Consider the following 12,989-nt stretch of genomic DNA (forward strand, 5'->3'; position numbering starts at 1 on the left):
GAGAGAAGATTATTTTACGACATTAAAGGGAATTTTTTTATTGATTAATATTCAGATAAATCAAACATTAATATATGAATATGTTGATTAGGTGACACACTGATACTGAGACTATTATATTTTGTCATAGACTGATAAAAATACGAATGTCTTTGAGTTTTGCGACACTGCCATAATTCGACAGACAACATTGCCCGCCATTTTTACAAGTGACAGCTACAGTTTACATCAAAAATGCGTAACAAATATCATTTACCCTAGGTTGTAAAGAAACAATATTGAGAATGGACACAACAACTTCGCATTTCCTTCCTTCAGAAATAGCGAGATTGGTATTAGGTGTGTAAAATAAGCAAAAACACAAGGCTTGATAAGTTGCGTGATATTTTATAACATTTGTCATTTATGCAGATCACAGACAAAAAGTATGTAACGCATCAAAGGAATTTAATATGAGGCAGGTGCTACCTGATGAACACCAGAAGGTTACTTTTCAGCAATTGGGTATACAAAAAAAAAGTCAAATATAAAAATGGTATGCCTTATATGTCCTTATATTATAGCCTATAGGATGAAACAACCCACTTCCAAGGATATAACTGTATAAAGCAGGGCGCAGGTCGTTTAGTAACCTGGTCGTTTCGTAACTAGTCGATTCGTAACTTAACTAGGTCGTTTCGTACCTGAGACGTTTTGTAACCGTATATCAATATATAATAACAATAAGAGTAGTAGGTTACGTAAAAAGTAATAAAAAGACTTATTGATGTATGTATATATATATATCTATATTTATTTATTAAATAATTGATTGCACATAAATTTACACTTTACTAGTACAGTTTTGCACACATGCGAATAGAACAGAAGAATTTTGAATTGTCCATCATCATTTAGATGTACCACGTCTTTATCAAAGTATTTAGTCTTCTGCCACGTGCTTTGATGTCTCCGATACTTGACACCACTCATCTTTATGTTGCTTAATTAGTTCTTTATTTATCTTTTTTTTTTCTATCATAAGTTGTTTCTTTCATGTTTCTTGATCAAGTTAGTATCCGAAGGTAAACTAAAAAGATATCAGCGTGTTAGGTTTTTCGGATGAAAAATCAGGCTTTATGCCAGTATAAGCATGCAAACAAAGGACAACATAGTGATGTATCTGAAAGAAAGAAAAAGAATAGAGTAAGATAAAGTGTTCTTAAAAAAAAACTTTAACTCCGCCAACGCCGGTCCCCAGCCAGGGTGAAAAAGGAGGAGGGTTATGCAATTGCATGTAAAAGTGAAAAAAAGGAGAAAATAATTATGTTTTTTCAGGTCGTGTGCCATTAATCTACTTAATCACTTGACATCTACTGTAATTACTTTTTATTACCTGTCATTAGTTGTCATAAAACCATTAAAGCTGTCACCGAGCGTAATTACCAATTAGCAAATTAGCCAATAATTAAAAAGATTTAAGAAAGTTTTAAATTAAAAATATTACAATATTGTTATTATTAGATGAACAATTTGATCATTTTTAAATAATAACTTTAACTTTTTCATTTAAACTAATTAATTTAAACTAACACGTTATAACCATATATAATTACACCAGGTACGAAACGTCTCAGTTACAAAACAACGTAGTTACGAATCGACCAGGTACGAAACGACCAGGTTACGAAACGACGTGCATTCATAAAGCATAATTTCCCGTTAACACTTCAGCAAGTATTTTATAAATTTAGGGCCAGGTCAGAAAATGAGGGATTTTGTCCTGGTTTGATGAAAAATTGGTTATGATGAAGTAAATCTCATTTATTCTTTGTTAACCAACACAAGTAGAAATCGTGCAGTATGTTAATAAGCGGGTGGATACCGAAAGGTAATTTCACAGTTGTCTTTGACCAAGGTAAATTTAAAACAACATTTAAGTCAACTACACCTGTAAATTACCACAAAGTAATGGTTTATTCAGGTCAGCAAGAAGCCACGCTTGTTGGCGAAACTTGTTGAATCCGTTTGCCCAAATTCACATTTGAACCCCACACGTTCCCACCCTCGGGTCCGTTAATACCCCTTTTATTGGTTTTGTGTTGAATACATTTTTAATCATGTTTAAGTTAGTGTATTCCTATAAATAATTTTTTTTTTTATTGTTTCCTCAATATAAAGTGACATTCTTAAAACATAAACAGGTTTTCTTTAGTGTTTTATTCATTATTTTGAAGAAATGAATCATGAATGAAAGCTTTTTCCCCTAGAGAAAATTCCCAATTACTAAAAAAAATGGCTTAAAATTCCTACCATTAAGTTTTACATTTTTCCCAAAAGTGATGGCATTGGTATTAATGAATGTAAATTTCGTATCATGTTATTATTTTGATATCATGAAAGCGCTTTTGAGATCCAGGTTTCTGATCAGAATCGTCACGGTGTTTGTAACACGTGGTTTTCAATGGATTAAGTACCATCATTGTTTCCGTCTCTTTCCCCTCCCCAAAAAGTACCTTTCAGGTTTAAATAGCTGACAATAAAAATAAACGTGATAAAACTGTGCAAAAAAGACAGTAAAGTTTAGCAAAAAATCAGAGATGTGTTTAAAAAAAAATAAACCAACTTCCCAATTTCAATAAAAATTATGCATTTTTCCCCCCAAAAAAACGGTAGAGGTAGTTTTGAAAAAAGACAACAATATCACTGGTAAATCTTGTTTGATGAAATTATATATGGTGAACCAACACCTCAAGTAGGAATCGTGTGGTAGGGTAATAAGTGGGTGGATACCGAGGGGTAATTACAGTTGTCTTTCACCAAGGTAAAATTTAAAACAACATTTAAGTCAAATACATGTACACCTGTAAATTACCTCGAAAATTATTCAGGTCAACAAGATGCCACGCTTGTTGGCGAAACTTGTTGACCTGAATAAACAATTACTTAGCAGCAATTTACAGGTGTTGATTTTAATTTAGTGTTATACTTAACAAGTTTTTGGGTGAAGAAGACTTCTAAAATCATTGAACCTTTTCCAGAAGTATTACTGTATCTCATTTTGTGCTTAACAACTTTATAACTTACATGTCTCATCTTGACACTGATTTGTACGCATGATTGGTTGCAAGGTTGAAAAATAGGTCTGCATCATTTTATGAAACAGACGGATAAATAAATGTACAGTTTCGTTCAAAAAACAATCTGTAACGTTAGTTTTTCTAGATTCTCATGTTTTAATATATCCATTTTTATTTACATTAATTTTTATATTCCATCTTTATACTTATCTTCAATCATACGTAATTAGAAATTTCAATTTACTGTAACGAGATGTATTTAAAATAGATTTTTTTTTAGAATGCATGCGTTGATTAAGTTTGAAAGTACAGTGACAATTTGGCCTGACCACTACTCGATCCTTTTTATATAACTCAAATATTTAAAAAAATTGATGCATGAAATGCAACCATAAACCTGATATAAAAAGTTTCACACTCAAAAACATTCGAACAACTGTTAACAACTCCCATGACGAAATGGATTATAAAGATAAAAAAAAATCATGACCTACTGACCCTATTTTAGGGGGGCATGCAACCAGAAATACACCTATTTTTTTTTTACATAATTCCTAAAATGCATGCCATGCCCAGTCATAATGACTTGCATTTCAATCCTTTTCAAGTACAGCCTTGTATGCATTAAAATGTTTATGCTTAAAACCAGGCAGGCATTAAAACAATGTTATTTTTTGTAGGTTATCTGGAAAATGAAGGATACACATCTACATATAAAACATTTATGAAAGAATGCATTCATCTACAAGAGTATGTGGCCTTAATGAAGAGAGGAAGACATTATCCTCTGACGATAAGTGGATTTACTCTTATACAAATTATTGAGAAATTTGCACAGTTTTATTTAGTAGGTAAGTGCTGTGCATGAGTACTATACAGGTATCAATTTTGATATAAAATAACCACACACATTTATTTAGCTGAGAATCCATCATTCATACAATGTATTGTCATGACATAAAAAAATTTGTCTCATTTTTGACTTTTCCAAACCATATGAATAAATGGACATTTTTGGTAAATTTCAATGTGACAGTAACCTAACTACACACATTTTGCATGATGTAGATGAATATTATAATCACATTAATGAATGAGTAAATTTAAAACTTTGCATTTCACTAATATGTAATACAGCATACAATTTATGTTTTAATTGTTCCTATATATAATTATTTGCTCATATATATGCAGCTCATGTTGATCTACAATGTAAGTAGGTTTAAAGGCAAGGTTTAGTTCATTACATATATAAATAGGAATCACACTGTCCCTCTGTCTGTCTGTCCATATGCCTTATTAGCATAAGTCCTCCTAAATTTCTAGACAGATATTAATGAAACTTGGCACAGTTGTAGAACATGTTACACTACCTGAAAATTTGATGTGGCTTAGAAACATCCTCGGGTTTGAAAGACCATCAATAATCTGTTAATCGCTATTTTGCCCATGAAGTCGTTGATGTTTACATAGATAATGACACATGCAACCATAGTTTCTAGCGATAATTTTCTATTGCAAGCGAGTAGCATGATACATTTATGAGAAAGTATCACAAAAAAAGATAAAAGGAAAAATACACTAATAGCGATAATGTTTTATATCAGTGTTTACATCGTTCAGGTCTGACACAAAATATGTTGAATATGGCATTTTAGAGTCCAATAGGTTATTTTGACCTTTTTATAAATTCCTTGTAACATCCCAAATGATATTTCTACACTGAAAATATCTGAATTCATTTATCAATCAAATATCAGAATTTTTAATTATCAACTGATTATGACTCTTTTCACACTCCTTCTTATACACAAATAATTCATAAAAATTCACTAAGAAGCATTAAAACTGATCAAAGCATTATATTTGTATAGATGTTAACAATCAGAAAGTTGGATTGAATGCCTTATGGAATCAGCTTGATTCAGTGACTGCTTGTTTGAAAAGAGCAACTTTAAACAAAAATTTACGAGTAGAAGGATGTAGTCAAACCTCTCGCACAAGACGTGCAAATGTCATAGCGAAATATGGAGTTAACGAGAAGGGGGATAGTGGAAGAACAGGTGTTGTCAGTGCCTCAGACTTAAAGATATCTGCTCAAAGGTCACAGAAAATTATACAGAATAGAACAATAGTGCCTATTGAATGCTCAAATGAAAGATTACCTGTACCTTTAAGTACATTATCAGTACCTAAAGAGACACCTAGAAATGCAAATGAAGGTCAAAATGAAAAGTTATTACCAGAAGTCCAATCCCAAGAAAAACATACAAGTAGTAATAGTACTCAAATTCTTATATTGAAAAGTCCTTCAAAAACAGTAAAACCTAGTCAAATTTCATTTCCTGTTATTATACCGTCTGCTCTTTCTTCCTTTCATTCCACAAACGAAATATTACCGACAGACAATATCACCTCAAGTTGTATTGAAGGGGGTCAAGTTGTACATGAAAGTAGTGAAATAGTTTCAACAATAAAAAATACTGTACAGACAAATTGTGTGCCATCAGAAAAAGACAATCTATTTAATCGTGTTGATGATGATAATGGAGCTGGTTTCCATGATGATATGGAATGTGACACTCAGTTGTCTCCCTTACCTGAATCATTAAGAAAGAATGTTGTTATAGAAAAAGATCATGAAGATAGTTCAAGGGAAGTAATGCAAAACTCAGTCTGTGATAGAACAAGTATGGAGAATTCAGCAGCTTGTGAAACAGGGAACCAGGACAATCATTCTGATGTAGGAAGTAAGGAAAATTTGACTGCTAATAATACAATAAACACTGCCAAACAGATTACTTTAAATGATGCTGAAATATTGATAGTTTGTGATAAAACTAGAAGAGAAAATTTGACTCATAGTAGTGAGAATTTGTCAACAAGTTCATTGAGTTTACCAGTTGGTGAAAAATTAAACAGAGTAAGCTTGTCAACTGAAAGAATGGAAACAGAACTGTCATCCTCTCTACTACAGACACAAAATAGCAGAGATATAAGTGGTATGGATGTATAATTATTATATATTGAACTAGTTTTATCAATGTTTATAGTAGAAAAACAAAGGATATGGGGTATCCATCCATGACACAAAATCAGTACAAGTACAGCAAAAACACAAAAAGCAAAGGAACAGTGCTTTTATAGCTGTTCTTCATCTCAAAGTCACAGTGAGGCCTTTAACACAGAGCCCAAAAACTCTCACCTCACTGCAAGTTTAAGACGGCCCCTAGCACCTGTGAGCAGAATTCTTTGTAAGATGTTACACCACCAAATCAGGCTCTGGCCAAAAAAGAACATACTGGAAAGTAGTACATATTTAAAATAAAACAGTTTCTATGCATAGGTTTAAATATCAAAGGATGTAGAATATAAGTAATTAAGGTATCAAATGAAAGGTGAAGGACATATTTTTTAGTTTGATATTTGATGATATTGAGTTCTCATAAAATTTAAGTAGAGTCAGATTTATATGAAGGTATTCAAGGTCTTCCATAGTCCATCAATCTTGCATTGAGGTTTGCATCTACAAAAATGTATTTATCTACAAATGGAACTTTCTTTATAAGTCTAAAAAAGTTTTAAAGAGCACATGTATTATACAGTTTATTGATTAAATAGTGGTCACATTTTGATATTTTAGAAAGGGGATTAACTATTTTTATCTCTACAAAATAAATTTCAGTTCATAGTTTTGTACATGTGATATTGATCTAGTACAATCCAGGGTTCTAAATCAGACCACAATATGGTGACAATTAGATGTGAATGTTCATATGCATTTACTTAATAATTGCCACTGGACATTAGGTTTCCATAATCAAGCCGTGATAAAATACACACGATACATAATTACCATTGGAGTCTGTAATAAATTGGAAAATCACAATACTGAAATAAATTTTTCAAGGTGATAAAACAAAAGCTTAAGATATCTAGAACAAATGTACAAAGAGAAAACTTGAGTTCTATAAAAAGAAAATATGTACATGTATCTGAGTACATTTATTTCAAATGAGATTTTTCAAGATATCCTTTATAAGGTACTTTTTTTTATCAATAATTGAAACCAAATACACATACATGTACAATGATGTAACCTGTATTTAACTTGAAAAAAATATATATTCATTTATTTTTACGTTCTATATTTTGGTAGGTTTTTTTATGTCATTAAACAAAAATACTGAATATTTTTTCTTTTAGATACAAGTAGTAAGCCAAATGATACAGTCGGTGAAAACAAAACAACAGATATTGTCTTGTATAGAAACAATCAAGTTCAGGAAACCACAGAAGATATTGCTGTAATTAGGCTTCCAGATGTTCAGACAGAACTTGGTGACTCTGCAGTTCCAGTCACTCCTAGGAAAGTTGTACCTCCAAATGACTTGCCTATAATGAAAACACCAGGGAAAAAATTAAGAGAATATGGACTACAAGGGCAAGGAAAGTCTCCCAGAAGAAAAAGGTTTGTTTATGCTCACAAATTTATATGCACAAATTCAGAAGAAAAAAAATTTTCTAAAAAATATGTACTTTTGATCAGCATTTCTATCATGTCTATAAAACATATGCTATAAAAATCTGCTTATGAATGATTGCTGGGTAGTTGTTTCCACCAAATCTTTAGAAGTGTTTAAGATTTTGAATTAATTTTATTAGGGATTATTTTGGCTTGTAAAAAATGTCTTCTGACCTCCCTCCCTGACCTACACTCATACATGCCTACCCCCTTTTATTTTTACATTAACCAGGTGTGTAAGGGTACACCTGTTTGTGTGTACATTCACCAGGTGTGTAAGGGGTACCCCCTTTTGTGTGTACATTAACTGGGGTATGAATGCATTGTAAATATCACCATTCCTTCTGAATTTCCTAAATTCTCCTTTTAAACAATATGCTAGGACCACAAGACAAATGGTTAATTAAAACATGCTTCACAAGTGTAAATTTCAAGAAACTTCATCGTGAGTGTACTGAAATCTTTATATATATGAATACTTCATTTAAAATAAATAGTGCTATAATTATGTAAAATTCTGTTTAGTCTTAAACATGGGGTATTTTGATTAAAAAACAACTCCGCTAATTATTACGCGGGCAACACTGTAAACAGTTCTACAAATAATAAATTCAACATATGAAATATGCAGTTTTTATCTGAATGAAGACAAACTACTGAATTTATCAGCTCATAATAAACAAGATCCGGTGTATGTCAAAAAAATAACTGTAAATTAACATTTATGATCAAATATATTTCAGACCACCTAAAAGAAAATCCCAGGGAGATAAAATTACAGAGAGGAGATCCAGTTTACCACATCTGAATGACAGCAGTAACAGCAATGATGGATCCCTGCATGATTCATTTCCCACGGTAGGTTTATTAGCATTTTTAAAATTTGTAAACATTCATTTAAAAGATGCAGTATATAGGAAGTAGAAAGAAAGAAGTAAAATTAATTTATACTTAAGCAATACTTCATTCTTATATTTTTTTGAATTCTTTTATTCACAAACAAGTCATCCTCATTTTCTAAATCACATTATTCAAAAAATACTGAGGTCCATATAAAGTTTCAAAACAGAGTTATATAAGTTTGAATTAGATTTGATAATGAGAAACAATTGAGAGGTCAAATGAAACCCTGAATAGCTTAAATGTCTTAAATATGAAGTACTAGCTTCACTATATGACGTGTATGACTATAACATATTTAAAACTAATGTAATGGATTTTCTTAGAATCTGATTTATCATTTGAAATACAAATAACTTCAATCAACTGTTTAAGTCAACAATTTATATTTTACATTCACAACTAATGTACAAGCAGTAAACAATATTTATTATTATACTTCATGTCAAAATGCCAGAATTTGATTGGTTAATACAAAGGATACAATTTACTCTATCCCATGGCAAATACTCTATTACCCTTCACGGAGACTCTTGCTCAAGTGTGCGCTTTAATAAATACGGATGATTGTTATGTATAAGACGACATAGTTTATTACTTTGCATTTGAAATTTAAAGACAGAACATTCAGTATAATAAATTAAATTAACACATATCTGAGAGGGTGATAGAGCAGATTGTTACCCTTTGAAAAGACATTGTCAACCTTGGCTTCCCCTCAGTTGACAATGTTTTCTCAAGTTAACAATCTGCTCTATCACCCTCTCAGCTATGTGTTATTTATATAGTGTCTTACTGAATCATCCAGAAATAACAGATGACTGGAAAGTTATCAAATACATTAAATAAGTTAAAGCTTTTTGTTTCCCCCTCTGCTCTTTATTTCACCTGCATCGATAGTTAGGATTGCAAGACCAAATCCTGATGTTTCTGGTGTTAGAAATTGTTAAACAGGGGAGACAATTTGACAAATCTCAGTGTGAACAGTGTATTTCAAGCTTTATTTGATTCAATTTGGAAGGTATATATACATCTACAACATTTATTATGATGAATGAGTTATTGTTTTCAAAGGAATTATAACTATTATGAAAGAGCTGCTTCATGATAAAATCTATCTGTTTCATGAATTTTTGTGCTCATTCGTTCTTTCATAATATATTTTTTTTTCAATAATGTCTTTGTATTTTTGCAGCAATTTCTAGAACAATTATTGAACAACCCGTTACTACACGAGAAGCTAGCAGAAAATATAAACAAAACTATCAACTGTTCTGACCTCAGTAAATCACAGAATCTGTCGGATGTCATTTTAATGCAGGATACTAGTCAGAAATCAGGAGCTGGAACACCTAAACCATCAACTAGTTTGGAAGATATATTAGATCCACATGTATGTATCAAGAAAGAGAGAAGTTTGATATACATCAGTTACAAAGCAATTGATCAATAAACCCATTAGTCATCAGTACCTTCTTATGTATTTAATATAACTTAATAAGGGCAATGACATCTACACGTAATGTTCTCAAGAAATAAAGGTTGTGTTAACCTAGCATCCGAAAACACATAATTTTACTAATAAATCAAAGAATCTGGGACTTGACCATGGGAGGTAATTTTGGACAAATGTGGTGTTTTTTCATTCAGGGGGAGATAACTGGATATATTATTGACCATTTATTTTTTCACAATTTTGTAATGTATCAACAGTGATCAAGAAAACAATAATTCAAATTTCAGTCCCTCCAAAAATACAATTAAATATCACTTTCTATCAATAAAGATGTTTGTCATGTATTAATTGGCTTAAGATTAATGTTATCCTATATAATCTTTATAAAATGATTTGGTGCTCCATATTTAAAACAAGAAAATGTTGTATTTTTCAAATTAGATTTGAATACATGTTCTCTTTCAGTAAAAATCTATTATGTATTTATTTTAGTGTTTGTTTATCTTGAATTCCTAGTCTTAAAATTGAGAATGGAAATGGGGAATGTGTCAAAGAGACAACAACCTGACCATAGAGCAGACAACAGCCAAATATATATATGTTACAATGTCTTACATATATTAACTGCCTCCAGTCTAGAGTTGCTTGCCTTGAGTGAGAAATGTTCTTTGTCTTTTATAGAACTGAAAACTTATGGGATGGCATTCTTAAAATCTGTTTATGTTTAGTCCGTCATGGTAAAGCAATCGGTTATAAGTCTTGCATATATGTCAACACTTTATCCAATCTTGTTGTCTATATACTGTCAGGGCTTTTCCAGAATTAATTGAAAAGGGGGCGAGAAGGCACTTTTATTTAAATTTGATGGGTGGTGGTTATTTGAGACAGATAGTCTTAACAATTATATGCTCAAAACAATTAAAATTTTATGCTTGGCCAGGTTAGATAAAAAGTGCCCTTCCCCTCCCCTACATATATTTCTGGAAAAGCCCTTAAAATAATGAGTTTTAACTGATATGATTTTTGCAAATGACTGTTATTGGTTGTTCAAGAATACTTTCTTCTCAACCTACTGTATGTAGATACTGAGAAAATTAGTTATGTATATCATTAAAAATTTAAACCTTAATATTCCTTCTATGAAAGTAGGGCTATATGTTACAATGTCACAACACTCCAGCTTCCTCCACACAATAACTGCTGACTAACATGAAATAGCCAAGAGTGCTGAAAGTTGGGTTAAACTCCAACAAGTAATTACAATGTCACAAGCCAATTTTACTATGAATACTTTGATCTTTAACATAATGTCTTGATAACTTCCTTAGGTTCTCCTTGAAAAGAAACATTTATTAAACGATATTTTCTGAAAAGCAAACTAACATATATATATGTTGATATTTTGACAGGAAACCCAGATGACTGGTGAACAGATTAATGATGTCATTGATATGACCAAGGGAGATGCTGTGTTTGATTCATTGTTCAAACTATTTCATGAAGGTAAAAACTAATTGAAACAAAGTAAAAAGTACTCAGTAAGCTAATAAAAAATGAAGCATTTGAAACATTTGCGACATAAATAAAAAGCTTATGCATGTACGCAGGTGACAATGAATAATTAAATCAAAATTGTTCATAATATTATGGCTTCCATTTCCTTAAACAAATTCTCTATCATCTGATCAAATGTCTATATAACCCTTTAAGGACAATTGAAAATATAATAATTATTCAACTCACAGAAAAGGGGTAGTCTTATATTTTAGTCTGTCAGAAATGATAATAAATATTAAAAGCGAATTATTAGAAAAATAGCTTATAAAAATACAATAGATAGTTTTGGAAAAGCTTTTCAAATACAGTGGACTCTCATTATCTAGAAGTCAGCCGGACCAGAATTTTTTTCGAGATACCCGTAGTTGGACTCAAACGAATACGAAGTTTGACAATTCAAGGGACACAACTCTTGCTTAGCTTGTAAGGCTAAAATAAATACAGATGAATTTGGGTAGGGGATCGATATTCTGGTCTGATATCGATGTACCTGTATGTAAAGGTCTTTTATTATTATAATAGAATTATATGAATTTTCGTCTCTTATTTGTTATTAAGTCACAGTTACAACTTTTTTCTTATAGTTTTTAGCCGAGAGAGTAATTTCCAATCACTATAAGCGTGATTTAAAGTTGACAAAATTGTTCATTCTCGTATACAAGTAAAAGATTTTAGAATTTTTTTTTTTTTTTTTATTTTAATTTGTTTCAATCCTTTTCAGCAAGAGAAATTAGAATAAAATTAAAGACGCCGATTAAGTAGATTTGAGTTGATTGCTAAGGCCAGGGTTTTTTAATATGTTGGTTTACGGATCCGTTGACCCTATTTTTCCGATTTGCAGAATAAAAATAAAATTGACATTTCATGCTTTTTTATTCCCGCCAACTCTAACAAATACATTATCCTTAAAATATAAATAAAAATATTCTTTTTTGTGATTAGGTCTAGTTCATGGTGAACCACTAGTGGTAGGTCAATGATATTTGGTATGCAGTTGTATTAGCATTGGCACATCTCATTACCATAGAGATTATTTGGCCCCGCCCCCTCAGTCAAGGTCTATTGACTTTGAAACTTTGCTTTGTTTACATGTATTAGTTTGTGATTAGGTCAGTTTATGGGGAACCACTAGTGGTAGGTCAATGATATTTGGTATGCAGTTGTATAAGCATTGGCACATCTCATTTTCATGCAGAATACTTGGTCCCGCCCCCTCAGTCATGGTCTATTGACTTTGAAAATTTTGCTTAGTTTACATGTATAAGTTTGTGATTAGATCAGTTTAAGATGAACCGCTAATGTTAAGTCAATGATATTTGGTATGCAAATGTATTGGCATTTGCAAGTCTCGTTTCCATGGATTATATAGCCCTACCCCCTCATCATGGTTCATTGATTTTGAAACTTTTACATAGTTTACAAGTCAATGTTTGTGTTTAGGTTTGTTGAAAGGGAATGACTTATGATGAGTCTATGGTATTTGGTATGCAGT

At 31.4% G+C, this 12,989-nt stretch overlaps 1 protein-coding gene across 1 annotated transcript in view; it reads left to right on the forward strand.

Annotated features, from left to right (window-relative positions):
- Window positions 1-5,699: 5,699 nt before the first annotated feature.
- The window catches only part of LOC127725645 (uncharacterized), a 28,682-nt gene continuing 21,392 nt past the window's right edge, over window positions 5,700-12,989 (forward strand). Inside the window, exons 1-5 of the mRNA XM_052232746.1 lie at window positions 5,700-6,061; window positions 7,266-7,530; window positions 8,328-8,442; window positions 9,680-9,877; window positions 11,350-11,443. Of these exons, the coding sequence (XP_052088706.1) occupies window positions 5,722-6,061; window positions 7,266-7,530; window positions 8,328-8,442; window positions 9,680-9,877; window positions 11,350-11,443 (1,012 nt within the window). The 5' untranslated portion in view covers window positions 5,700-5,721. The remainder of the gene's footprint in view (window positions 6,062-7,265; window positions 7,531-8,327; window positions 8,443-9,679; window positions 9,878-11,349; window positions 11,444-12,989) is intronic.

The sequence above is a fragment of the Mytilus californianus genome, unplaced genomic scaffold, assembly GCF_021869535.1.
Source record: "Mytilus californianus isolate M0D057914Y unplaced genomic scaffold, xbMytCali1.0.p SCAF_15, whole genome shotgun sequence".
In the NCBI taxonomy this organism is placed as follows: Eukaryota; Metazoa; Mollusca; class Bivalvia; order Mytilida; family Mytilidae; genus Mytilus; species Mytilus californianus.